Source organism: Diaporthe amygdali (genome assembly GCF_026229845.1).
Source record: "Diaporthe amygdali strain CAA958 chromosome Unknown NODE_4_length_2575358_cov_65_588622, whole genome shotgun sequence".
In the NCBI taxonomy this organism is placed as follows: domain Eukaryota; kingdom Fungi; phylum Ascomycota; class Sordariomycetes; order Diaporthales; family Diaporthaceae; genus Diaporthe; species Diaporthe amygdali.
This window is the reverse complement of record NW_026517024.1, coordinates 674,799-701,592: the sequence shown is the minus strand read 5'-3', so window position 1 is coordinate 701,592 and position 26,794 is coordinate 674,799. Positions and strand designations below refer to the sequence as shown.

The window sequence follows — 26,794 nt, the reverse complement described above, 5'->3', positions numbered from 1 at the left end:
TTGAATCCACAGAAGCGATGTTATTGTGATACATCAATCAAGCCTGCCTCCGTCCCAGCCCTGTTGCTCGCCCAAGAAGAACGGCGCGTTGACTAGGCTGTGCGCTCAATCCCATCAACACATGAACACTCTGTTACGACAGAAAGGAGCCCTACAACAACTTTTGATGGCCACAGCGCATCCCTGGCCCCGTGATTGAACCGAAGATTGGCCTCATCTGCTGTCAACATTGACTTGTTGCGATCAACCCTGGCAGAGGTCGCTTACGACTTACGACGACCGCCTACGTTTCCTCCACTCGACCTTGACACAAGTTCTGCACCATCAGCGCTTGACGCCGCGCACGAGAATACCGACACGTACAATGTCCGACTCTTCTTTGTCCTCAGTGTCCTCCTCGGAGGCGGGCGATGAGTATGAACAAGTGACTCATGACGTGACGATGGACGAGACCGAGCACCCGGCGAAGCGCCTTAAGCTTGGTGATGTAGGCTCCGCGACACCTTCGGCCGTTGTCGCCGAAGCAGATCCAGACCCAGAACCAGAAGTGGAGACAAAGGCGGACGATTTCGACGATGCCATGTCGATATCCTCCGATTCCTCGAGCGACATACCCAGCTCACCAGCTAACGCGCGTCTTGAGGACGAAGACTTCCAACCGCAAGTCACGCAGTGCGTATGGGAGGATTGCGACGCTGGGGACCTAGGTACAATGGATAGACTGGTCAAGCACATCCACGATGAGCACATAGAAGGTCGGCAGAAGAAATACACCTGCCAATGGATTGGCTGCAGCAGGCAAGGTGCCAACCACGCCAGTGGCTATGCTTTGAAAGCTCACATGCGAAGCCACACACGAGAGAAGCCCTTCTTCTGCTATCTCCCAGGTAAGCCCCCATCTTGCAGCACGCGGCGATAACATCGTGGGACAACTCTGACATGGGAACAGAATGCGACAAATGCTTTACCAGATCCGACGCGCTAGCTAAACACATGCGAACGGTTCACGAAACGGAGGCTCTTCGACCCTCCGACCCTGTACCAAAAGGTCTACAATCTGGTGGTGCCGCTGGCAAGACCCCGAAGCTAAAAATCATCATCCGCACGCCACAGTCACATGCCGCGGGCCAGGATGACGCTGTTGAGGACGGGCATAGCGGGGACGAGAACTCTACAGAGCACTTGACCCAGCTGACAGAGAAAGACGGTTTCACAACACGGGAGCTGGAAATGCAGTGGCAGAAGCTCCATGCCGTGTGTAGAAGTCAATTACAGTGGGCGCAGGAGGACGCTGAGACCCTGAGAAAAGAATGTGAGAAATGGGAAGAGATAGTGAAGAAAGCTTGGCTGGAGAAGGAGGTCCTCTTGGATCAGACTGTCAAGAGTGAGCTCGGCTGGCATGAACGCAGACAAGCGATTCTGACAGGAGCCACGGATATTGTCGTTAATGGAGGTGCTTCCGAGGCGGTCTCTGCACCTGCGGACCCTTCCACTACCAACGGGGGTGCCAGCGGAGGCAATAAAGCAGAGGACTAGGGTTGCGGTTCACCAAAACAACCAGCCTTGCGACCCGGTTTGAGAATGTTCACCCACTGCGGGCAACACGATCCTTCAAATGACATAAGGAGTGCTCTGTCCTCACGCCAACCCACTCCCCATCACCCGTTCTTTGTTTGTACACTGGCTCCGCCCATCTTGTGCGAATCGCACATTTCTCTGGCCCAAGTGGAGGTGGAAAGCTCAGGATACATACCCTTCTGGATAGCCATCAGAGTAGCGTACAGAGGGCGGCGAGAGAAGTACATCCCTAACTACTGGCAATCAAAAGGCGTGATCAGTTCAGGTTGGCCCACGCGCAGGCGAGGGAGACAAGCCTGCAGGAGCGGAGAGCTTCTGTCGAGTGACTACTTGAGGACAGACATGATCATGGATGTCCAGGCGTCTTGTCGAAGCACGTTCATGAAACGGATTGATGGGCGTTGACGGTTCTGGTTCGGAACGGATGTGATAAAAATGCGAGAAATGCTTCTGGAGTTCAGGAGTCGACGTGGAATAGGAGATGGCTGGCAGCTTTTTTGATACACATGATCTCAATGTTTTATTTCTTTGCCTGCAAGATGTGTGGGGAACCATATTCTCAGGGCAAGACATGCATTCACTATGGCATTATTCTTGGTCTTTTGTACGAAGAATTGAAATTCAGAACACGCGAGCATATTAGAGCACGTCAAGCAATCGAAACACGAGAGGCTTCCTGCCTTTACGAAAGCCACAACACCGGGACTCTGGCGCTTCTACAGCTCTTTGCCTTTTCTCTTGCTCGCCTCTCTGTTCTTGAACGGGAATCCACTGGTCCTCTTGTCCGCCCCTGTCCTCTTGCTAATGTGGCTGCCAGCACCGAACATGAGACACCACAAGCCAAATGCTGCGAGAAATCCGGACCCCGCGGCGCCAATTAGGAAGCCCCCAGTGTTAGTTGCGTTGAACCTAACGTAACTGTAGAAAGCTGTGGATGAATGATATATGGAGGACAGGAGAATCACGGCATTGGCGAATGGAGAAATAGCATCCGCCGGGGCTGCTGTATGGTCAGAACGGTATACATCCTTTTGTTGCCTCATGTGACTTACTGTCAGTTAGAGAAGTCAAAGGTACGGCTCCTGTCAGACAAACGACGACGAGGCCGAGAGTGAGCTGCGCGAAACCTAGAGATCGCGCGAAGTATTGCTCAACGACTAGTTTGGGATTAGCACTGATACATGATGTGACACTTGCATTCGGTCACGCACGGTTGGCATGTTGGTAGTTCGGAGTGAGTAGTGATGCAATGAACGTCGGCCACACGATTAAAGGCACAGCTTGGATGGACAGCCAAGCCAGGGTCGTGAAGCTGTATGTCGAGACCGCCTACGGGATGTTGTCAGGAGGACTCATGTGTCGTGAGATTGATTTCCACTTACATCCATTCTTGCGGGTTGCCTAGGTAGCTCTGAGAGTCTGTTAAGTCTAGGTTCTACAGGCCGGAAAGCAAATGAGGCTGATACTGGCTGGTGGTGATCTCCCTCTTTCTCTCTAATAGAAGAACGGCTGATATTCACAAGCCAGACAATCAAGAAGCTCATTCTGCGGGCAGCTGAATTGATGACCAGGGTACGTCATCCTATAGCGTACTCAGGGACTGTGCAGTGAATCAAGAGGGGTATGATTGGGCCTGTTCTCTCTGCTGGTGGATCTCCCTACAGGGATACCCACCTGAAGGTCGCCACTATCCGATGTCGCATCGACTTTTCGAGCCTCTCGAAATTTCGCATTATCAAGCAAAATGACTGACTTAGGTATCTCCGGCAGGAACCAAACGTTCTAATCGATGCATTTCCTTCACTTCACGTACACACGCATACACATACACAAGCCAAACTTTTGAATTCCTAGAAACTCGCACGTTATGACACGACAGTAATTTTTACCACATCTCATGGATTACGTTTGAACCATCGTCTTTACGGCCCCTACTGTGCGAAGCTTCCCCTCGCCACCCGCGTTGGTCGCGATTCTCAACCTCCCCCCGACCCCACGACAACCCCTCTCGTCACTATGTCCGCGATCCTCTCAACCGACGCCCTCAACGACTTCATTTCACCTTCCGTAGCCTGCATCAAACCCATCGAAAACCTTCCTTCTCAGCCCCAAGACGACCCCTCCGCCCTCGAAAGCGAAGTCATTCTCGGCGGCCAGCAGCAACCCACAGGCTCTACAGCCACGTCCAACGACGGCCCTTCCAAGATCTCCCTCACAGACTGTCTAGCCTGTTCTGGCTGCGTCACCTCCGCCGAGGCCGTCCTTGTCAGCCTACAGAGCCACAATGAGGTCCTGAGTGTTCTAGATGCGGCCCCGGCACTAAAGGTGCGCGGGCCTGATGCGAGCGGGCGCTTCAGTGTCGACGGGCTGGAAGACCCGAACGCAAAGCTATTCGTGGCCAGCGTAAGCCCGCAGACCAGGGCGAGCCTGGCTGCCGCCTGCGGGGCCGGCACGACGGAGAGCCAAGCAGGGAATATGATTGAGGAGCTGCTGAAGGGCGAGCAGGGGCTTAGAGCCGGTGGCAAGTCCAACAATGGATTTTCTTGGGTGGTCGACACAAATACGGCACGCGAGGCATGTCTGGTGCTCGGGGCCGACGAGGTGCGGGAGGGCGACGCTGTCCTTTCAAAGCCAATTCTCACGTCGTCATGTCCGGGTTGGATATGTTACGCCGAGAAGACACACCCGCACGTTCTGCCTCACTTGTCCAGAGTGAAGTCGCCACAGGCGCTGATGGGCACGCTCTTGAAGACGACGCTCAGTAAGAAGCTGGGAATAACGCCTGATCGCATATGGCATTTGGCGGTCATGCCGTGCCTTGATAAAAAGTTGGAGGCCAGCCGGGAGGAGCTGACTGACAGTGTATGGGCAGGCGATGGCACGCCCGGCAGGGGAGTACGGGATGTCGATTGTGTCATCACCAGCAAGGAGGTGTTGATGCTCTCAGAATCGCGAGGTATTGACTTCTTTGGTCTACCCAAAACTCCAGTATCACAAACGAGCCCTTCATTCCCCGACCCACGGCTCCACAAGTTCCTCTTCCCCCAACGAAAGGGCCAGCGCCAGTCACCGGCTTCGGGTACTTCGGGCGGAAACCTTCATTTCATCCTGCAGGACATGCTGTTCAGACATCCCGGCGCACAACTCCAAGCTGTGAGGGGTCGAAATGTGGATGTGGTTGAGTATGTTATCGTCTCCCAGTCGGGAGAGCCATTATTCAAAGCGGCGAAATATTACGGATTCCGCAATATTCAAAATATCGTCCGCAAGTTGAAACCAGCCAAGGCTTCAAGAATGCCAGGGGGGAGGCCTTTTGGTTCCGCGAGAAAGCCCGCAGCGCAGGGCAAGAGCCTAGACTATGGTTATATAGAGGTCATGGCTTGCCCGGGCGGTTGCACCAATGGTGGGGGCCAGGTGAAGGTGTCGGACGATTTAATCGTTGAGCGCAACGGCTGGACTTCTAACCCGGGCCCGGAGGAGCAGAAGCAGTGGTTGGCGCAGGTCGATGAGGCGTACTTTTCTGCTTCTGACTCAGAGATGGAGGACGCCGATGTGTGTGCCTCGAAAGGAGGCGGCGCAGAAGATTTGGTTGATGGAATTTCTCCTTCGTACATTCGAGATACCCTTGCGCATTGGTCGGATATCACGGGCATAGATCTGGCGAGACTGGCGTGTACAAGCTTCCGGGAGGTGATCAGTGACGTCGGGAAGGATAACGACGACAAGGCAAACGTCGTCCAATTGGCCGGAAAGATTGGCGGAGGATGGTAGTTCAGCACAGATACACTGAATTGAAATCATCCCTCTTTGGCGCCGCGATTTGCAAAACCAAACCCGCCTCGCCCACTGTCATCTGGCCCCCTCGGCGCTCGAATCGCGTGTTCTGGGCCACGAGGAGGCGAAACGGTGCCAGCACCGCGCAATTGACGAGAGCCTGGCTTCGAGCCGGCGTCAGGGTCAAAGAGTTCCCGAAATGGACTCACATTGTTCCCTGGTCGTCGATCCTGCGCCTCGGTCTTGTTGTAATTCTCTTGGTTCCGCTGACCACCACGCCCACCCCTCCCACCTCGCCCACGGCCTCGGCCGCGATAGTTTCCTCGACCGCCCTCTCCTGTGAGAGGAGGTGTCGTAGTCCCTGGCGTGGACGCCCCTGACGACACCCCTGATGGAGCCTCGCCAAAGATTTTCGCGCGCGCCTCCTCGTACTTGCGCTGCTTCTCCTCGAGTTCGCGTTGCTGGCGCTCCCGAATCTGCTCTGGTGTTGGCTGCGGCGGCTTTTCCTCCTCCTCCTCCACGTCGTCTTGGATGGTCAGCTTCTCCATACCCGTCACCGGGTCTTTGGTCTTCACTGTCTTGGGCGGAGGCTTGCGACTGAGGAGCTTCATTTGGGGCTTGAAGCCTTGGGTGAGTGGGACGTTACTGGTGGCGGCTACGTGATATAACTCTGCGGGAGCCTCACTGGTTTTGTGTGTGATGTGAGTACAAGTAGTCTGAACGGTACACGTCTGAAGGAACTGAGTGAACATACGCTGCTTCCCATATTTGGCGGTTCAGCTCGCGGTGCTCGGCCCAGCGCTCCGCTTTGGTCTTGGGTGCTTGGGTTACAGGTGGTTCTCTTTCCTCTGCCTTGGCGGCCCTGTCGGCCTGTGTCTCCCAATCCTCGTCCCACGCGTCGGGTACTTTCTGGCTCCCCATTTTGATTTTTTTTCTTTTCGCCGGTGCTTGTGTAGTCGAAGACTTCTATGGTTCCCTGGTGTCGTTATAGGAGGCGGCTCATTGCTAGCAATATATTCGATCCCTTGTATGTAAGCAATGTCTTGTTGTTCCGTAGGTGAGCATCGAGGGAAAAGTTGAAAGTCGGTGTTGAAGGCCGAGTGTGGAGAGGACGGTGGTCCAATTTCAAGCACACACACACATACTTGGGAGAGAGCCAGCCGGGCATCGAGCCTTGAGAGCGCGCCAAACCGAGGAGCTAGGCCCGCAAGTGGGCTGGCTCCCTGGCTCCCTCTTTTAGCGCGCCGGGGGTTGCAGGGTTGCCAGGTTTCGCGGGGCTTATCGCTCAGGTGCAGGGTGATCCAACGTCGCAGTGGGTGCTTATCAGTGACTCTACGGCTGCCCCTCCAAACTTTTCCATCTGAGGCTTGCAGCACTTGCAGCTCTTGTAATTAAGTACACCGCTGCAGAGCACCGATCTCGCCCAGGGATTTTTGTTGAAATTTCGCTGGCCTCCGTCTCGTGTTGTTGTCATAAGTCAGAACTTCTTCCTTCCCAAGTATCTCCCAAGTTTCAGTCAACCTTTCTGTACCCCGTTCCTTGCTCTCTACAGCTCCACATGTGAGTAACTTGGTGTCATTGAAATTCGAGGCCCAAATATTCCCATCATCCGTTCTCCTTCTTCCTACGCGTCGTCTCGCTCTACATCTCCCCGCCGTGCATCAATTGACATCCTGTTTAGCCCATTACCTCAGAAACTACCATAATGTCCAAGGGCAAGGTGTGTTTGGCCTACTCTGGTAAGTCAATGGCCTACGAAGGGAGGTGATGGACACGAAAACTAACCAATTGTCTAGGTGGCCTTGATACCAGTACCAGTGAGTGTGTGGAGATAACTCTCAACTACAGCAATTGGACTGACACCTCGTTCTAAAGTCCTCGGATGGCTCCTGGAGCAGGGATATGAGGTTGTCTGCTTCCTGGCCAACGTTGGCCAGGACGAGCCTTGGGATGAGGTTCGGGCGAAGGCCCTGAAGATTGGTGCCACCAAGATGTAGGTTGCTTACAAGAGAAGTGCACACTGCGCTACATTAGCTAACCTCAAATGTAGGATCATTGAGGACCTTCGCAAGGAGTTTGTGGACGAGCTCTGCTTCCGTGCCATTCAGTGCAACGCTATCTACGAACAGCGATACCTTTTGGGAACATCTCTGGCCCGTCCAGTCATCGCCCGCGCTCAGATGCGAGGTGCGTACACATAGCACAGGATGACTCACCGAACCATGCTCATCTTTACTGACTGTTTCGCCAGCTGCTGAGCAGGAGGGTTGCGACTTTGTCTCCCACGGCTGCACTGGCAAGGGCAATGACCAGGTCCGCTTTGAGCTTGCGTTCTACACCATCAACCCTGACATCAAGGTATGCACTCTCGGAAACGGGCCTCCCAGGGATATTTCTAACCAAAGGTATCACAGGTCATTGCACCATGGCGTGACCCTACCTTCTTCAAGCGTTTCGCTGGTCGTAACGACCTGCTCGACTTCGCCGCCGAGAAGGGCATTCCCGTTTCAAGCACTAAGGCCAAGCCATACTCCATGGACGCCAACATGGCCCACTGCAGTTACGAGGCCGGCATGCTCGAGGATCCAGACCAGACACCTCCCACTGACATGTGGACGATGACTGACGATCCTGAGACTGCCCCCAACAAGCCTGAGGACATCAACATCACATTCGAGAAGGGCATTCCCGTCAAGCTGGATACCCTCGCTGACGGCAAATCCTACACCGAGAGCGTCGAGCTTTTCACTAAGCTTAACGCCCTCGGCAAGCTCCACGGAGTTGGCCGCATCGACATTGTCGAGAACCGCTTCATCGGCCTGAAGTCCCGTGGCTGCTATGACTCACCCGCCATGACCATCCTCCGTCTGGCCCACCTTGACCTCGAGGGTCTCGTCCTGGACGGCCAGTTGCGCTCTCTCCGTGACACCTTTGTCACCCAGAAGTGGAGCGAGCTTCTGTACAACGGCATGTACTTCTCCCCCGAGCGGGAGTGGCTCGATACCTGCCTGATCGCCGCACAGGAACGTGTCAATGGTCTCGTCCGCCTCCGACTCTACAAGGGCAACGCATATGTGCTGGGCCGAAGCTCAGAGACTGAGAAGCTGTACGACGCCGAGGAAGCCTCCATGGATACTCTCGACAACTTCAGCCCCGAGGACACAACCGGCTTCATCGGCATCACATCCATCCGCCTCAAGAAGTACGGTCTGCAGAAGCGGGCTCAGGGTGGTCTCACCTACACCAAGTAAAATTGCTCAGTTGAAAAGTCATTGTAGAAGATCTGAAAACTTGGTGTTCCTGCAACTGTGTATGCTGTGGTGTGCCTGGTAGGATGTTATTGTAGGCAGAAACAAAATTTCTAAGCCACTGCTGTGCCCGTAGCGAAGACTGTGAGATGGCTGCCATATCTCCAATGCCGTGTCCATTGCCAAGAAAATGGGGAAACTTTGTGTTCAAGGTCGTTTCAATGTTGCCTTGCGAGCCCAGCCATGTGCACCTAGACCATCCAGATGGGAGCAAATATGCGGCTGTTTAGATGGCAGTTTCTAGCAGATGCTTAAGCAGGGATCCCTTGTCGAGACCCGCAGTGGTGGGGCTGCCATCAGGGTCCCTCTCAACGTCACTTCATGTACGTACAAGCCTCAACTCCATTGCACTTCACTCAGGTACAGAACTGAATCCAAGCTTCTGAAGCGCCCGTGCACCTCTCCTCTCAACTCATTCCCATCTCACAACTAGTGAATCCCCGTTCCGACACGCGGGCAAGAGTTGAGACCATACCTCGCCGTGAAAACCAAAACCACACTTTACAATGAGTACAGACGCGATCATGCTTGACAGCCCAGCGCAGACTCCCACCCCCACCCCGAAAAGCCATAACCCAAGCCAACCTCCGGCCACTAATGGCGCAAACGGCGACATCACAATGTCGGAGACTGCAGCACCCACCAACTGGCTCAACAACCAGAAGTGGAGGGACGAGTACACCACAGCAAACAGCAGGCTGGAACACCGATCTTTCAAGACTCGTAAAGCCTCCCCCCCCCCCAATCTTGCTCACGACCCCCCAGGTCAGTGCTGCTTCTAACACAAGAGACTCATGCAGCGCGTGATCCCATGTTTCCACCCATGGCTCAGAATGTGCCGGGCATGACACCAGATCTAGAGTCTCGCCTCCGAAATCTCGTTGCGAAGCTCAAGGATCACGACAAGGAGATGACCACCTAGAAGCACCATCATCAGGATTTATGTCTTGAATGAACAGGGAAAGTCTGGGTGTTGGCCCCGCAAGTCCGAGGAATGTAGAGCAAGTGGATGAGAGATGGCCACATGATTGGAATCGAACACATCTCGCACGGAGCAAGCCTGGCAAGCAGGGTCATCTGTATGATCACGAATGGTCATGTGAAAGCTATCTCAGAGTCAGGGATTTTCAATGCAAGCCTTTGGTACTCTGATGGACCTAATTATTTCGGAGCCGGGGTCGAGGGGATGTCAGGCATGTGGTGTTCTGGTAGCAACCTCTACTGTGTGCCATTCTCAATGCGAGGCATGAATGCTTTGCAGTGGAGTCTGCAATGAATGAGATCAGACATATCCAAATCGCATTTGATGACCATGAGATACTGTTTTCAAAGGGGTCACGGTAATTTTCATGTCGAAAATGCTCCTCGGGAATGGGACTATTAATTCTCTTGGTGTCTCTCGACATTCACCAAGTTTTGTATAAAGTCTTGCTTCAAAGTCCCGGTGGTGCTGATGGGGTAAAGTTCAGCCTTCAAAAGTTGCACCGATGATGGACATCATTTGCCTGAACAAACTTTTCTTGTCCTGATTTCCAGTGCCTCATGTTCCACTACCCTTTCAAAACTTGGGGTGTACTTGTTTCTTGAGTTCCATTCCTCACCCTAAGTAGCGCGTTCCTTGGTATGTCATCTCATGAGACTGGGTCCCATGTGACAATGTTTCATTGAATGCCATTGTGATGAAGAATGTCCCTCAGCAGGCACCTCTCAAGGAGGACACACCATTTCTACTGGTCAAGTTGGACGGCGACGCATGTGATCCCCATGGTTGCTGTATGCTGGTCCGTACTGGAAAACGATGAAGCGTTTCAGGCGCTTTCTCCTTGATATGACTCTAGACTTGATTGTGAGTGTTTCCCACAATTTGAGTGAGTTTTATGCCCTCCCTCCACATTATCTTGGCATGTTATTATGCCCATCCTCATAAGAGCCCTCCGGGAGCTACTCGTTTCATCGAGCCCGAATGCTTGGCTGTATTCTGACCTTTTGATGTGAAGCCTCCTAGTCCTTCACAATTATTGCAGTTTCTCCACACAAGAAGGGCAAGTTTTGAGTGATAATACATTGTTGCCCGTAGAATGAAAAACGAAAACCTAGGGAAACAACCAGTAGCGAAGGCAAATAAATGGGTTTTCTAGGTTTTGTCCTTTGCAGATGATTTTCAATCGGTTACTTCCTCTCCTAAGCTTTGTGACATTTGGACAATAGTGTGGAAAGCTATTGTCGAGTGACTTGGTGTACTACGTGCAGGTTTCTATTGGCCCTCCTATTGTTTCCTCTGGTTTGAATGGAGCCTTGACGTGCCACAACTTCCATAAGAGCGAATGTATATAAGAACAGACTCCTCTCATCCTTTCTGAATTACTGTCCTTTGTCCAAAGAAGCCGAAATCCAATCACGCAACCCCTCTTGTCACCTGCTTCAGCCATCACACTACTCAAGATGAAGCGAGCCGCCGAGGAAGAGTACCCTACGCCTGCTCGGAGCAGCAAGAAGATTCGTGTCCGCCAGAGCCCCGACGCAGCAGCCATCAAGGCCATCAAGCTCCCAAATATCAGGGCTTCGCTGGAGCGAAATATCAACCTCGACCCAATCGACGTACCCGACAAGTGGGAGAGAATGGAGAAGATGAAAGCAGTCCATAAGGTCGTCAAAGCACCCAAGGGCCTCTACCAAGAAGAGCTATTCGACCTATCATCGCGCCGCCTCATCAATCCTCTCCCAGTGAAGTACGAGTGGCAGGCTCAAAAGAGCCCCCTCACCGGAGAGACCCTCCCCCTCAGCCCCAGTCCGTCCCCGGAAGTCGAGGACCGGTTCTGGTACCCCGCCCCTATCGCGGACAACATCAAGAAGACCCTTTTCCTCCACCCCAGCAACCGAGGGATCGTCTGGGTCGGCCCGTTCGCTGAGGCCAAGCTGAAGGAGGAGATCAAGAACTATCATCGCGTCAAGGACCTCTGGCTATTCCAGGCATCGGACGCATTCATGCCCGGCTACGACAAGAAGCACGAGTTCATCGCCAGCGTCTACGAGGACGAGATGCTGAGCCCCTGGGTCGTTTGCTGGCTGAGCGAGCTGATCGGAGAGGCAGAGGTGGGCAAGATCCTCGACCACGTGGAGGTGAACCTGAAGAGGTCTCTGGTGGAGCTGGAGTGAAGATGGTCACTGAGGGATAGGACTGGCACAGAAAGACCTGGGCGGTTGATATCAGTTACGACCGAGGCCAGTGAAAATGAAATGAACCGTGGAATCGAAATTGGACAAAGACGTCGAGCCATGTCGGTGATCTACGCAGCCCCCAAGCAGGGCGCAGGAGCCTCTCCCGATGACTTACATGATTTTCGTCCATCGAAACCTTACTCCCACGTTGATCGTCCCACAGGATGTACAAGGTTGTCCCACATGATTCTATGCTAGATACCGTTTAGGCTCTCAACGCAGCTCTGCTCGATTCCTTGAGACCGTCTGTGCCATACAAGTCTTCAAGTTTGGCTGCTCACTGCCAGGCAGAAACGAAGATCGCCTCGCGACGGAGTCTCGAGTCTACAAAGTGTTGATGTGCGCATTGGGATGCCCGCTCCGCAAGGTAATACACACTTATTCTTTCTGGACTTGTCATTTACAGCAGTTGTAATGTGTCCCATCGGCCACAACGTCCCCAAGTAGGCAAGTTTTTTCACGGTCGGATTCGTCTTCTCAGCTTCCGAGTCGTACCATAATGTTTCACAATACCTCATGCTTCGTCGTTGGCAGGCAAAGCCACACGTACATGTTTGAGCTGGACGGGTAAATGGCACGTTCCGACTGCTCGATTCTGCGCGTAGGTAATAAGACGGTGTGATATTGTGTAGGGGGCGCACGCGAGTCCTGCCCCTGCCGTCGTGTAATGAGCTGTGTTGTGCGCGCGGAACAGCGTGGTGGCGATACCACATCCGCCCAATGTCGCGTCGACGGCCTGCTGCGGCGAGAAACATGTGCTCCGTGGCGGCCCTCACCGCTGTTGCCCCCGGAGCTCAGCTTGGGACTGCCTGGGAGGCGAACAGGGAAACCAGAGGCGGGCACGGGGGAGGGTCTCCATGATCGGAAACGTGGCAACCTCGTGGGCGATCCACGCGCGATGAGACGTACACACGAAGTCAAAAAAAGGGGGGAGGATCTCCAAATCCCAACACTGAGCGCCCAGATGCACGGGAACGCTCCCGGCGTCCGGCTCGGAGAACGTTTCCGAGTGCTGTAATTGGACTGAAACTTCGTCCTGAACCTTACCTGGGCACGATGACAGGTGGGCAGAGGCGAGGCCCTGGATACATGTAAAGTTTATACGCTCGATGGCCGATGGTGGTTCGCGATTTGGGTCCGACCGTCGGGTCGGGTCGTGCAACCGGCAGTGGTGTGCAGCACCACCAAAAAGCACACACGAAGCCCCCTCGCTTCAACATCTTTGCCTGTGTAGCATGGAGTGCATCACAGTTGCCTTGCATTATCGAGATGCGGGCACTGGTTATAGGGGCAAGAAGCTCCGACTTGAACACAGCAAAGTTAACCTTGGGGTGTGGTCATACAGTGAGGCGGACGTACAAGAGTGTTCCTAGTATCCCAGTACATCTTCCCACAGACTGCACCGGAACGTTGTTCAGAGTTCAGAGTGGCCTGAGTGGCCAAAACTCATATCACCCGTGCTTGACCTTTTGATGGACTAGTCTCGACCGCTAGGGCACTCAAGATTTGGAAGAAGCAAAGATAGCCGGAGAAGAGCGTGGTCAGCTCAACGGATTTCCAGGCTAAGGAAGTGAACAACCATAGTATGACTATGCGTTGCTTGGTGAGGCGGGAGAGCTTCCAGATTGAGGTTCGGACATCACCACCATCGGCCTGCACCTCCCGTCACGGGCTGGCTCGTGTACACTAGGCAGGCCGCTCGCTCAATGCTGGGGGCGATGAGAGATGAGGAATGAGATTTTGTGGCTTTGCATGATCTGGTCTCTCGCCATCTGACTTGCATATACGATTTGATTGGTCCTACCTCGGGAACGGCGGTCGTTCCTTTGTCGCGTCACAAGTGTCACGATGTATAGGCACGCAGAGACACGGCCGTCCAGGACGGAAAATAGACATGCGGCCTGGCTTCCTCCGTCAGCCGTATTCCTCACCCCAGCCCAGCGCACGGGGCTGCCGCGCCTCGCTCCTCCCCGTCGTCCTCCATCTACACAGAGAATGGGGGTGGGTGGCTTCGCCATAGACACATGTACCGCGGCTTTGGAAAAGGGGATCGCTGTTCACTCAGTCACTGAGAGGTCCCTGTTGTGGTCGAGAAGCTGTTCTGTCCAGCACAGCAGGCATGGGCTACAGGCTGAAACCATGGGGACGCGAGCAGGTACCGTACTTGGAGTAAGTCGTAGCGAGCTGGTGCTGGGCGGATAGGGGCAAAAATAGAACTTGGAATTATCGATTCCTAGCTTATGGCCCCTTAGCTCGAAGTTCGAGGTTCGAGGTTCGAGGTTCGAGACGCACGGCACGACATGTTCGAGTTCGATTGGATTGCAGCGCATTCGGGCCTTCAGGCTTTGGCCGTCGTCCAGGGCACGCAAGGATCCTGGACGGCCTGGATGGCTGGATGGATGCGGCTTGTCTGTGGCAGGGGCTTGACATGTCGCCCCAGGCCGCCTAGGCGTACTGCCGTCACATGGGAGGAATGGGGATGAGACCAGACGCAGTTCTTTCTGTGCTTGCTGACATGTCAGCTTTGGGGGCCTCTTTGGGTATCCGGCACGCCTAGTTAGGTAGGTAGGTGCGCACGTAGGCACGCAGGCAGGCGGATTAAGCGAGTGAGTCCAAACAATCTGGAAGTACTTTGCTTCTGCTGTGGTACGTTGACGGTCCTGCACAGGCAAGTCGCCGCTGGCCGGCCAGGCTACTTATCTTGTCACTGTTCGATCCCTCCCTGGGCCCCCTGCTCTGCCCTGCCCTGTGCCCTGCCCTGCCCTGCCATGCCGCCTGCTGGTTTTGTCGCGTGGGAGCCCAAACTGGTTCAGTCGGGCCCTTGTTCGTGAGGCCTGCCCCACCTTCCCAAAGCGCAAGGGCGAGCTTGGGGGGCCCATGGACCCAAAGTTTCCCGCCCGCTCCCCCAACTTTTCGAATTCCTAGGCCCATACCCCCGTGGACCAGCACCAACAAAAAAAAAAGCGACAGTCCCGCCCACCCGTCCTGCTGCTCCCACTCGAAGCGTGAGATCAGACGGGCGGACAGATGTTACAACCAACGGACGAATATTCATACATGGCCTCTAGTCCAGTAGTCCTTGCTAGCGACAGACCTACAGACACATAGGTTCAAGACCAAAAGTCGAGACTCCAACCCAGAGTGAAGTGAGGTGAAGCCAAGTGAAGTGGAGTACAGTAGAGAGCAGCCAAGTGTCAAGGGAAGTGGAATCCGAACTGCTCAAGCACAACCAGACGGCGGGCAATCCCCTCCCCAGCATAGGCACGGGCACAGACCACAGACTACTACCAACACTACCAACACCTGTGCAGACAGACACAGACAAGATACCGCAGCTCAGTACCCACATTGGGAATCCCACGGGCCCGTGGCCTATCACAACCGCAATTCGCCACACACACGCACACAAATTACATCGACAGTGTCTCTGATCTCAGCTTTGAGCCCAGACACAGACACCACCGCTCCTGATTCGACTCGCCTCGACCCGACTCGACTTCAGCCTCCTTGGCGAGGACACAGAACTACCTGCCTTGAAATTACCACCCGTCACCACCACCTCTTCCGACGACGACCGACCCTCGGTCGGCAGCATACCTACCTCGAGTGGACTGACTGCCTCTCAAATATCTCTCTCCGTCCCATCCGGTCCCATCGCACCACATTGCAAGGCAACGCATCGCACCTCAACGCGTCGCCTCGCATCGCATGGTGCCATCGCCTCCTCCAGCACCTCGCACCTGGCCTTCATGACTCTTCGCCTGCCGTCCACAAGCCAGCAGCAGCATGTCGACCAACCCAGCTGAGGCCGCATCGAGCGGCAGTTTCGACCTGTTGCGAAGAGCGACGGCAAAGATGCTCTATAATCGGTCAGTCATCAGTGTGCCTCCTTACTCGCTCTTCCCGTCAATGATACACCTCACATCAACTTGACACCCGGTGATGGTCGTCCCAGGTTCCAAGTCTGCCCAGTCTGCCCGTCTGCCCCCAGTGGAGCTGCTCCCCCCAGTGGAGGGGTGCACCCTGCCGTCATGGCAGGACTCCCCCGCCTAAACTCCTAATTGCACTCCTTTGCTCTCAACATTACATTACTGTGTACGCCCATCCCGCGCGCACGCCCTGCCCTCTCCGCCCCATTGCTTCCTTCTAGAACCCCTAGCCTGCGTGGTACACACGAGCAATGCGCGTCACCACGCAGATGGACTGCCTTGTTTATTCCTGTCGACCTGTCTGCCTCTGCCTCCGCCTAGTCTACCTCCTTCACCTGCAAAGGCCAAGTCCGAGTGGATGACTTGGTGGCTGAATGGCAGGCAAGCAGGCAGGCTGGCTGGCTGGCTGTCCTGGGCCTTGTCCCATGTCCTGTCCTATCCTGTTCAGTCCTGTCCATTTACGGGCTCGACTGTCGCGCAGGACCCTTCTTGCAGCTTGCCGCGGCTGGCCCAGTCAGCTATTTTGCGAGGTTGCGGAATCTTGGAACAGAATTGCCATATGGCAGCAGCATGGCATATGGCAGATGCGGCAGGGTCCCCCTCCAGCATTTACCCACCAGCCCACAACAGAGTCCAGGCTGAGTGGGGGGCGACTGGATCTCCCCTCCAAAGAAGCATCCAATGGCACGCTCCACACCAGCGTTTCCGGCGACAATTGTATCAATTTGTCGCTGTCGCGCCGTGCCTGTGGTGCGGGACTTGCCCGACGTCGCCAGCTAGCCGTTATCACCTCAACGTCACGGATGGGTGAAGCTCGAGCAATTGCCCGTTCCCCCAGCCTGACTCGGTCTAGTACCGGTTTCCCTGGCCATTTTCTCCGTTCTCCCGGCTGCCGCGTTACCAGCCTGGGACTGGAGATTGTGCGATGTTTCGGGTCGCCTACCGCACCATCCATGGGATAGCACCACAGCACCACAGCAACATAGCACCATCCCATAGTGCCTGGGCTGCTGGCGCGCAGTTGGTACCTCCCGTGTACGCAGTACCGTACCCTGTCTTGGGCACACACAGGTACTCGCGGACTGGCCGAGCACCAGCTCCTTGGAAGCGCTGGGCGGTGCGTTGGGCACTGCACCTAGTCCTGCACCTGCACCCAAGCCTACACCTGCACACCGTTGTTGTTTCGTTTCCACTGGGGCCCCCTTTTGTCTGCCTGCCTGTCTGTCTGTACCTATCTCTGTGCCGGGTGTCAGAGTCTGAACTTTGGCCAAACACCCAGGGAGGCCTGCGGCTCCGGGAAAGCCTACTGCGCACAGCAAAGCTGGCTGGCCACTGCCCGCTCCCCGGTGCATCTGCCGCGACCCCCGGGGGCTGACTGAGCTTCAAATCAGTCGAGCGACTTTGCCAATGACTCGCTGACCGAGCGCGCCCATGATGGACCATCACTGCATCCACCCCACCCGGCTCCAAGTGAGGTCGAGCACCTTGACTTGAGCACCTTGTGCCTGGCGGCCCCGGGCAAACTCTCCCCCCACATGCCCACCTTTTGGTTCGTTGTCCCAGGCTCGGTTCATCAACCACAGACCACAGGCCGCACAGCTCCAGGTAGTCCCAAGGATGCTTGACCTCCAGCTTCGTGAGAGCTAGCCACGGAGGTGGGCGGGTTCTCGGAGATGATACACGTTACTGGCTGCGCATCTGGCGCTCTTGCATGCACTGTTTTGCAATCTCCTCCTGCAATTCGGCCCTGCTCCAGTAGTTCTTAGGCCCTGAAAGTCCCGAAAAACAGTGTGCCCCAGCATGGCTCCAGCACGTTGAAAATTTCTCCAATTTTCCCAGCCCAAGGACGTCATTCATTGACCCGCACATGGGCGCACCCCCTCCCGCAGATTAGCAATTCCCCATCGTGGCCTGCCTCTTTAAACACCCTGACCCGCACACTATCGTCACCGCTGGGACTTTCACAAGCTTACTGCCCCTGTCTTCCGATTCCTGCCGCCTGCCCCTCCGCCCTCTACCCTTTTTTTTTCTGCACCCTACCACCCCCATAAGAAAGCGAGGCAGAATGGAAAATCCAAATCCTAACGAGCGCAGCAGGACTGCCGCGGCAGACAACGACGACGGCGCAGACCAGATTTACGAAGCTCCACGCTCCGGCATCGCTACCCCCCAACCAGATCTTCAAGACAAGCGACTGCCCGGCATCATGAGCTACTTCACTGGCCAGGTTCGTCCAGCCTCTCTTCAGCGTCTGTGGTCTGGCACCTTTTCTGCGACGACACGGGCCGAGGCTGCGCCTTGTGATGCGCCTCAGCAGGGAAAGCACGGGGAAGAGCGAGAGGCAGAGGCAGATGCAGGGCATGACCAGCATCTCAATTCCTCCCCACCCTCACATTTACCAGTCAGCCCTGCTGAGCCCGCCTCTCGCAGCCCACCTGAGGCCCAAGGACCACCTCTCCTCCCTCATGAGACGGTGGGCGTGCTCTCAGAAGAGAAGCCTCCTCCCGAGAGCGCCGAGTTTCACCCATATCCCACTCCTCCCGCGTCTTCACGCTCTTCAGTGCGCGGTGCCAAGGTCGGCGAGAACTGTGGGGACGGCTCGCGGCAGAGGGCTGGCTCTGCTGTCACCCCGCCTCATCTCCACAAGACGAGCATTTCGGAACTCACAGGCATGAACGGCCGCAGACCATCTGCGCTTGTCCCAGTGGCCTCCGTCGCGGTCACCGAGTCGAACGTGAATGCTCGTCACTTCTCAACTCCTGGCAGTCGCAGAGATTCCACTTCACTTACCTCCCCAAAACACGAGCACCCCACTTCTGCGAAGAAGGATGATGTTTCTGAAGACCCTGCTTCTGTTCGTCAACTTAAGAAGCTAACAAACGACGTGGCTTCAAAGAGCGGCCAATCTACCCCAACCCGAACTTTGTCGTCCACGAAAGTAGCTCGGAACGACGGCACAGACGAGCGGAGGACAAGCGACGAGAGCTCGAGCGCCACGGGCACGCAGACCCCGCCTGGATCTTCTGCGCCATCAAGCTTGCCAGCAGTCAAGGGCAAACTCACCATCAAGATAAGCGAGGCAAGGGGTCTACGAAAATGTCGAGCCCCTTACGTGGTTGCCGTCTTTCAACGAAGCGAGTTGATTTCGAGCGGCCCACGCGTGGACGAAGATGATGATGAAACGGCAATCTCCAATGTCGCCATGGGAGGGGTCCCCATCCAACGGCAGGGCAGCGATTCAGGCCGACCGATGGCTATCCCGATGAGAAGCCGCCAAAGCAGCAATACCAGCACCGGCGAACCACACAGCTTCCGCAGCCGGTCCCAACGTCAGTCGTTCACGAATCCGAAGTGGGACGCCGAGGCTGTCTTGTAAGTTGGGAGAAGTGCGCAGACAGTTTGAAATGTACGGTTTGCTGATTCTGGCATGCAGTGACGTTGTCGACTCGGACATGCTTGTCGACATTTCCGTATACGACCAGGGGGCAAAAGGCTCGGAATTCCTGGGACACGTTGACCTGCAAGCGAGACGCCCGGACAGCAAAGAGCCGATCCGGGGCTGGTTTGCCCTGAAGGGCCACGCAGATACAATGGAGGAGAACGCTCCTACCGGCGAGCTATACGTTGAGGCACTGTACCAACGGACCGAGCGACGACACGTTGGCCCAGAAGATTTCCAAATCCTCCGCTTAATCGGCAAGGGAACCTTCGGGCAGGTCTACCAGGTCAGGAAGAAGGACACAGGTCGCATATACGCGATGAAGGTTCTCTCCAAGAAGGTGATCGTACAAAAGAAAGAGGTGGCCCATACTGTCGGAGAGAGGAACATCCTGGTTCGGACCGCGACATCAGAGTCTCCATTCATCGTGGGTCTCAAATTCTCGTTCCAGACGCCATCCGATCTCTACCTTGTGACGGATTACATGTCGGGGGGCGAACTATTCTGGCACCTGCAAAAAGAGGGACGTTTCGATGAGAAGAGGGCCAAGTTCTACATAGCCGAGCTCATTCTGGCTATCGAGCATCTGCACAAAAACGATATTGTGTACCGGGACTTGAAACCGGAGAACATCTTGCTCGACGCAAACGGACATATCGCGCTGTGCGACTTTGGTCTCTCGAAGGCGAATCTCACCAAGAATGATACCACCAACACTTTCTGCGGAACGACCGAGTATCTTGCGCCGGAAGTTCTGCTGGACGAGCAAGGCTACACAAAGATGGTTGACTTCTGGTCACTGGGTGTACTTGTCTTTGAAATGTGCTGCGGCTGGAGTCCGTTTTACGCCGAGGATACCCAGCAGATGTACAAGAACATCGCCTTCGGAAAGGTCCGGTTCCCAAGAGACACATTATCCCTAGAGGGGCGCAACTTTGTCAAGGGGTTGTTGAACAGGAACGCGAAGCATCGACTGGGCGCTAACGACGATGCCGAAGAGCTCAAGCGCCACCCGTTCTTTAACGACGTTGACTGGGAGGCCTTGTCGAAGAAGGTAATCACACCACCATTCAAGCCCAGCCTCAAGTCTGACACCGATGTGTCATACTTCGACCCCGAATTCACCAACGCCCTGAACACGAATGGTTCTCTCAACGAGCGAGCAGCTGCCCTAGCACGTGGCTTCGCAACGTCTACGCCTCTGTCACCATCTGTGCAGGCCAACTTCCAAGGCTTCACATTTGTTGACGAGAGTGCACTGGACGATCACATGAGAGATCGGCTACAAGACGACGAGATGGATGTAGACCGGAGCAAGACCAATGAATGGGACGACGCAGACGATGTCAATACTCGAAAGCCAAATCGAATGAGCGGGGTGGTTCGCACCAATGACGACCACCTTGTTGGTGGGGGCGATTTCGACATGTGAGAGGGCGACATCGACTGCCGATGCTTCTTAACTTTTCTCTCCCTCTTCGGGATACAAAAAAGGGCGATCGACGGTTTTCACGTTCATGAGATTGGTACTACGCATCACGCATTTGCATACGGGCGGTTCAGAAACATTTGCGTTTGGCACATGATGCAGCGCAAGGCCCTGGCGTCCTGGTAACAGAATTTGATTTCATGATTGCACAAAACGATTCTTTCGGGTGGGGGCCTCTTAGTGGGGGGTTGGAGTCCCTCTTGGTCATTTCGGAGTCGCGACGATTGCTTGGGCTCTGCTATTTAGCGAAGCCTGTACGAGTGGTTGACCACCAGCAGGATTGGGGAGGAGGTAGCACAAGCTGGTACGCTTCACATTGTGGACGTGTATCTGACAACAGGGATTGGTCGGAACGGCTGGCTAGCTAATCTGCGCCGCCAGGCAAGACCCAGATACTTCATACGAGTATCTTGATGGCCACTTGACACAGGAGATATCAACATGGTATGGTATCTAGCAAGTATTCCAAGGGCAGCAACAGAGCGCTTCGTCAGGGGTGGGAGGCGAGATCACGAGCTGTTCTACTCTAAAGGGCAGCCAGATACCAGCATGTATTTAGGTCTCCAACAGATCGATGGAAATCAATGCCTATGGTGGTAATAGTTAATGCGCTGTACTCAACTGGGCATGCCAGCCCTTTCATGTTGCCCTCGTGTGCCTACAAGCGAATAGTGATTTGAAATGAGTGAATGGTAGCATAACAGAGAACTCAAGTGAGATCCAGAGCTTGATTCGATGGTTCCCCTTGACGGACCGTGTGCCATGCAATCAGTGCATTTATCTCGCCACACAGATAGTTCTCCGCCTTTCGAGGAGCGCGTACCCAACATGCCAAGCGATCGACCCCTCGAGATTTTCTTGTTATTCTCCCTTAAAGTGGAGTGGGTGGCCTGGCAATGACAACGGCGACCGCAGTGAGAAATCGAATGGCGTAGAGGTAGACTGGGCCAGCGTTTCCCCTCTTACTCGTTTCCGCGTGCTCTGCTCTCTGGTGGTCCGTTTTCCTTCTTTTTCTCTCTCTCTCTCTCTCTCTCTCTCTCTCGCAGCAGTTTAGCTATTATGGTCGTGGGGCAGATGCCGGTCGAGGAGGAGCTGCTGGGAGTGGACACCTGGGCAGGAAGACATAGAGTGAGAGGAGCAGGAGACTCAAGATGAGCAAGAGACGCTCATATGAGCACACGAGCTCCATCTACCGTCTTCAGGTCCGTATCCACCCCCCGTCCACCGAGACCTAATTTATGGGTTGTCTTCGGCCGCAGGGAGCCGTGTGGCAATGCTTTCTCCGGACAGAGTCCCCAAGACAGAATCCCCAAGACAGAATCCCCAAGACAGAGTCCACGAGCAGGGCGACGGGCAAAAGTTTCCTTTTGCAGCTATCAAAGGTGCGTCTATATGCTACACATACCATAATGCTGTGCTATGCTATATACCGTGCTGTGAGTTGGGTATCGCATGAGAAATGCTCTCTCCTATTACTCTCTTAGTTACTCGATGCTAGCTTCTTCGTAATGTTTGCACGGAGCGAGCGTGGTCTCTAAAGTGATGGCAATTACTATCTGAGGGCCTCTTCGAATGCGACTCCCATCGTGAGCTTCTGCAGTCCTACCGTGAATCAGTAGTGGCGTCCTATAACTGGTATGTAGAATAGCGATCCATCGGGCGACCCCGGTGGGACGACGGTGAATACAACCAAGCGGTGTAGCGACCGAAGAGAGCGAAGGAATGTGTCCATACCGGCCATCCAGGGTCGGCGATTTTCCTCTTATCGCTAACTTGGCAGTTAGTCTCTTGAAGGAGATACTCCTAGATACCTGGGCTGGCAGGTCTCTTCGCTTTCCTGTCTGCTGTTTTGTATGCCTCGGAGGCCTGATACTGATGACAGACAAGGCTTGTCAGTCAACTCAATATGTTCGAAGTTCAAGAGTGCTTGTTTCAACCTGCGTAGCTTCTGATAGCAGCGGTGACGATGGCAAGGACGCTCTGTATACAGATGAGCCTGGCCTGGTAAATACTGGATCACACCGAACATTTCTCGTATAGGATGGGTACGTTGACAAGTAGCAGGTTTGTTTGCTGTACATGACACCAGAAGTCTAGTACAATTAAGATCCGGATGGCAACGCCTTCTTCCTTAGATATTCAGTAGTCAAGTGTGAGAAACCTGTTGTCCACGGCAGTCGTTGTGTTTTGCAGTATTGTGATGGAGACGACGGCGACACTAGTGCAGCGGTATTTTAGCGGGCAGATGCTGACAGCACATCGACGCAAGAGAAAAGTGGTAAGTGAGTGCCTCAATGAGGCGATGTCTGTCGATTCCCAACGTCGTAAGGAAAGCATGATATAAAAATGTACACGGATTACTCCTCCGAGTCTCTCCCTTGCTCCCGGCACACCTGACCTCCCTCCACCAAGAACGTCTTTTCGCTAGACATCAGCTGCGGCTGCTGTTTCCTTGTGTATATGGATGAGGTACTCCTGCGGACTCGACGCACGCCAAGGTCCTTCTCCTATCTCCACACCCTCGCTCTGCAATTCCATGTTGCCCGGCCGGGCTGCCTGCTTGTGCGGCAAATTTAGTGGCCGTGGGCGTGCTCCTCCTCGTCCTCCTCAACGAGCCAGTCCTCGATGACGGCGGCGGGCTTGCTGGCGTCGGCGCCCTCGCTGCCCTCGACCTCGACGGCCATGCTCTCGTACTCCTGCAGCGAGGAGGCCAGGTCGGTCTCCTCGGGGGACTTGGGCGTCTTGGGCTGGTTGAAGGTCAGGACCTGGCCCTCGGCGTCGTTGGCCTTGAGTGCTGGTGCCTTGTAGGCCTTGAGTTCTTTCAGGTAGAGTTCTTGGACGAAGTCGGCTATGAGGACAAGGCGGTGTTAGTATCGATGTGATGAGGATTGGTATCAGAGATAGCGTGGGTCGAGGGGGCTGCGTGTGTTGGTTGGACGGGTGGTGCCGGAGCAGTGAACAGAAGTGAATGGAAGAGTTGCAGGCTCTATGGAGATGCAGTAAGGTATGGCATGAAATGCAAGCAGGCCCGGGAGATGTGGCCGATGGGAAGCTTGGTCGGGCAGGTCGAGTCGTGACGTGATGCTATCTCCAAGGTCCGGCCCGCTCGAGGGCTCCTCCACCGCAATCCACCTTCCTGCCGCTCCCGGACTGGGGTGCGAACACGTGTAATGGGCGAAAGGGAAAATGCTCGACGTACCTCTTCGCGAGACCGTGGGGTTGAGGAAGGTCCTCATCTGAATAGAGTTGCGGCCAGCAAGTCGGGAGACTGCGGCGACGGCCTGGCGGCTCTGTGTTGCACCCGATTGTTAGCAGCCAGCTCTCTTGAAAAACGACTCCTGCAACGGCCGCCCGTCACGACGCGGCAGCGGCCATCGCCAGGCTCATCAGGAATTCGACATACGGAAGCTCGGGAAACGGAGAAGAGCATCTTGGCTGTTCTGGGGTGCTCAATTGACGCGTGAACGGGGGGGAGAGGCGGGAGGGCGAGTTGGATTGGTTGCGTTGGCTGGGCTGAGGTCTTTTCCAAAAAATCGGAAGGCCAAACGGACCATCATCATGGATGCTCGGAGCTTGCAGGAGCGATGGCGAGTCACGTGTTCCCCGCATTCACCCACCCCGGCTTTCTTCTCCCTCCTCAAGTGACGATGCCAGCTCTTTAGCCCCCAGATTCATGCCATCGCCTCCCCCCCCCCCCCCAAATCGATCTAGACTATTATTCTAGACCTGATTGCTAGGCCAGAGCCCAATGCTAAGGTTGCTGGCTGCACATGTCGTCAATGAACGTTCACTCATGTATACGTCACTGCTCTACTGGTCACCTGGGCATGCTGGGAAACAAGTTCACGATCTTGACAGCCATCGCTCCTTGTCAAGCGCATTTGTGGCACAAGGTCAAAAGCTAGTACTTGTCACATACGCTCTTGAACAAAACCGCCACACTCTCAAAATTGATAGGACGTCGTTACGGAGCCCCCTGTGGCTTACATCCCCATGCCTGTATATCCTACAGGGAAGCATCCTACAGCAGATTATCCCAACGGTGATTATCCTCTAGAAGGTTATCTGACAACAGGTCATCCCATAGGAGGTTATCTTATGGGGTTGTCATATATTTCACCTATTTCCTTTGAATTATTTCAGAGACACTGTGGCCGCGAAGCGGACACCCGACCTTAAGCTAGCAAGTGAATAAGGTTTGTCATCGTGATCTTCGTTCATTAAATATCTACAATTTTGTTACTTGCTCAGCGCAGAGTTCTCAGGCCTCTTCCATACCCAAGTCGCTCATGATCTAGTCTTCTCCACCCCTTACCCATTTTTCCTTCACCGAGGCTCATTCCTCTCTCATTTGTACTGACGGTCCGGATACCTGTTGAGGTTCATCTCATCCCCATGCTCAACATAGCCAGCCCCCGACGCCTTGCGTCCTTCTATGCTGCCGTTCGACCTTCTGGACCTGGACCGGAACGAGACCAGTGTCTTGACGACTGCGTACACCAGGTACATGATTACAGCAATCACAGAGTAGGCAATGATCAGGCTGTTGCTTGCGTCGGTCAACTGCAGTCCCAGGCCGCCGTTGATGACTCCCAGAACCAGCCAGAGCCGACCCCACCAGATGTGGGCATGGCTGAAGATGCCGCGGCTGCCAGTCTTCATGAACTGCTGGTGGTGGATGAAGCCGAGAGCAGGTTGGATCGCAAGCACGCAGACCACAACAGTGCCGAGTTGAACGTGAGAGTTGGTAAAGAGCTGGAGGCGTGGTCAGCAATGACAGACGCATTCGGTCACGGTTCTACTCACCATATTCCGCTGCTGAGCGCCGTATACGCCAAGGCCGAAGCAAGCCCACATGAGCAGCCAGGTCACCATCTGCCAGCCTAGGAGTTCGTCAATACATGATGTCTACATTCCTAGGAGCAGACCAAGGGGCGGCAGATGTCGCAGAGAATCTTGGTCTCCTACGCCTTTTACCAAGCCACCTTACCGCTGCATTGGAAGGAGAAGGATCCATTCGAGTGTACTAACCACTATGGAGTTGCCATTTCCCGAACAAAGGCATTACAGCAGACCCCAGAGGATACAGAACTGCAAAAGCAATCGCCATACCGAGGCCATGGGCCCAGATGACCGCACTACTAGGTCTCACCGTCGTGGTGCCGCTGGAACCCGACGACCCTGACGACGAAGGCGTCGTGGCTGCAGCACCGACGAAGGGGTTGCTGTCCGAGGTGATGCTCGCTTGCGTCAGGTCCAAGTTGAACTCGGAGTGCGCATCATGGTACGAGATCGACTCCGACTGGCTGGTCGAGGCCAGCGAGGACCCTTCCTTCCACGCCGCGATCCACGACGAGCCAGAGCTGGCGACGTTCAGGGTCCCACCCGACCACGACTCGCAGTTCGCGCACTGCACGTTCGCCACCATGGTGTCCCCGCTGACGCCGCTCCCCGAGAGGAGCGTGAGCTGCGACGCGGTGGATGCGTCGTACTGGGGCTGCTGGTGGCCGGTACCAGGCCTGGCTGACACGGTGACGTTGCCCTGGCCGTCCTGGTACATGATGAAGATGTTTGCCCCTTTCATCTGGGTGCCGGTGCCCAGGGCTACCCATGAATAGGTCGTTGGTGCTGAGATCTGGAAGTAGATGTTGCCGCTGCCAGATGAAGCCGTGGTGCTTGGGACACCCACGGCGTAGCAGATGCTGCCTGAAGCGCAGTAGCTAACTGTTGCTGCGCTTGCTGAAGTTGCTGCTGTTGCTGGGGCGTCAGCAGCTAGGACGAATAGTGAGGGCTGGTACACCGATATGGTGCGCGAGTGATCGAGGGCGTGTGTGGGTTTGCTTCACTCACATAGAACCGCAGCCGCAGCCGCAGCCGCGAAAGATGAATAAGTCGGCATTTTGACGTGAACACAACACTTTGCGTAGATATTCTGTCGCAGGAGATGTTGGCGTCGAATTGACTTGATGTCAGTGTCGTGAGATGTCCGGCACGGTTCCTCGCGTCCGATTTCTCTGGAGGGTGGAAGAGGGATGTGACGAGTTGATATACAAATATT

At 55.0% G+C, this 26,794-nt stretch overlaps 10 protein-coding genes across 10 annotated transcripts; 6 read left to right on the top strand and 4 right to left on the bottom strand.

Annotated features, from left to right (window-relative positions):
* Nucleotides 1-364: 364 nt before the first annotated feature.
* J7T55_008404 (zinc finger protein) lies at nt 365-1,536 on the top strand (the record flags this gene model as incomplete). The annotated part of the gene is made up of 2 exons (XM_053138718.1): nt 365-887; nt 950-1,536. 2 exons carry the CDS (start codon nt 365-367, stop codon nt 1,534-1,536), a joined length of 1,110 nt encoding a protein of 369 aa, XP_052997680.1.
* Nucleotides 1,537-2,294: 758 nt separating this feature from the next.
* J7T55_008403 (uncharacterized protein) lies at nt 2,295-2,966 on the bottom strand (the record flags this gene model as incomplete). The annotated part of the gene is made up of 4 exons (XM_053138716.1): nt 2,295-2,578; nt 2,631-2,735; nt 2,790-2,907; nt 2,961-2,966. The coding sequence occupies 4 exons, from the start codon at nt 2,964-2,966 to the stop codon at nt 2,295-2,297; spliced, it is 513 nt and encodes a 170-aa protein (XP_052997679.1).
* A 628-nt stretch (nt 2,967-3,594) lies between these two features.
* J7T55_008402 (cytosolic fe-s cluster assembly factor nar-1) lies at nt 3,595-5,349 on the top strand (the record flags this gene model as incomplete). Its single annotated transcript, XM_053138715.1, has 1 exon — nt 3,595-5,349. One exon carries the CDS (start codon nt 3,595-3,597, stop codon nt 5,347-5,349), a length of 1,755 nt encoding a protein of 584 aa, XP_052997678.1.
* A 1-nt stretch (nt 5,350) lies between these two features.
* Nucleotides 5,351-6,273, bottom strand: J7T55_008401 (uncharacterized protein; the record flags this gene model as incomplete). Its single annotated transcript, XM_053138714.1, has 3 exons — nt 5,351-5,512; nt 5,562-6,036; nt 6,107-6,273. The coding sequence occupies 3 exons, from the start codon at nt 6,271-6,273 to the stop codon at nt 5,351-5,353; spliced, it is 804 nt and encodes a 267-aa protein (XP_052997677.1).
* A 784-nt stretch (nt 6,274-7,057) lies between these two features.
* On the top strand, nt 7,058-8,603 carry J7T55_008400 (rgininosuccinate synthase; the record flags this gene model as incomplete). The annotated part of the gene is made up of 6 exons (XM_053138713.1): nt 7,058-7,091; nt 7,149-7,169; nt 7,228-7,345; nt 7,403-7,539; nt 7,604-7,710; nt 7,767-8,603. 6 exons carry the CDS (start codon nt 7,058-7,060, stop codon nt 8,601-8,603), a joined length of 1,254 nt encoding a protein of 417 aa, XP_052997676.1.
* Nucleotides 8,604-9,166: 563 nt separating this feature from the next.
* J7T55_008399 (uncharacterized protein) lies at nt 9,167-9,582 on the top strand (the record flags this gene model as incomplete). Its single annotated transcript, XM_053138712.1, has 2 exons — nt 9,167-9,383; nt 9,461-9,582. The coding sequence occupies 2 exons, from the start codon at nt 9,167-9,169 to the stop codon at nt 9,580-9,582; spliced, it is 339 nt and encodes a 112-aa protein (XP_052997675.1).
* Nucleotides 9,583-11,102: 1,520 nt separating this feature from the next.
* J7T55_008398 (uncharacterized protein) lies at nt 11,103-11,816 on the top strand (the record flags this gene model as incomplete). The annotated part of the gene is made up of 1 exon (XM_053138711.1): nt 11,103-11,816. One exon carries the CDS (start codon nt 11,103-11,105, stop codon nt 11,814-11,816), a length of 714 nt encoding a protein of 237 aa, XP_052997674.1.
* A 6,057-nt stretch (nt 11,817-17,873) lies between these two features.
* Nucleotides 17,874-20,679, top strand: J7T55_008397 (uncharacterized protein; the record flags this gene model as incomplete). The annotated part of the gene is made up of 2 exons (XM_053138710.1): nt 17,874-19,180; nt 19,242-20,679. 2 exons carry the CDS (start codon nt 17,874-17,876, stop codon nt 20,677-20,679), a joined length of 2,745 nt encoding a protein of 914 aa, XP_052997673.1.
* A 2,630-nt stretch (nt 20,680-23,309) lies between these two features.
* On the bottom strand, nt 23,310-24,166 carry J7T55_008396 (ATP synthase H chain; the record flags this gene model as incomplete). Its single annotated transcript, XM_053138709.1, has 3 exons — nt 23,310-23,584; nt 23,936-24,026; nt 24,140-24,166. 3 exons carry the CDS (start codon nt 24,164-24,166, stop codon nt 23,310-23,312), a joined length of 393 nt encoding a protein of 130 aa, XP_052997672.1.
* Nucleotides 24,167-25,083: 917 nt separating this feature from the next.
* On the bottom strand, nt 25,084-26,635 carry J7T55_008395 (uncharacterized protein; the record flags this gene model as incomplete). Its single annotated transcript, XM_053138708.1, has 4 exons — nt 25,084-25,491; nt 25,543-25,619; nt 25,768-26,508; nt 26,587-26,635. The coding sequence occupies 4 exons, from the start codon at nt 26,633-26,635 to the stop codon at nt 25,084-25,086; spliced, it is 1,275 nt and encodes a 424-aa protein (XP_052997671.1).
* Between the last annotated feature and the right edge of the window lie 159 nt (nt 26,636-26,794).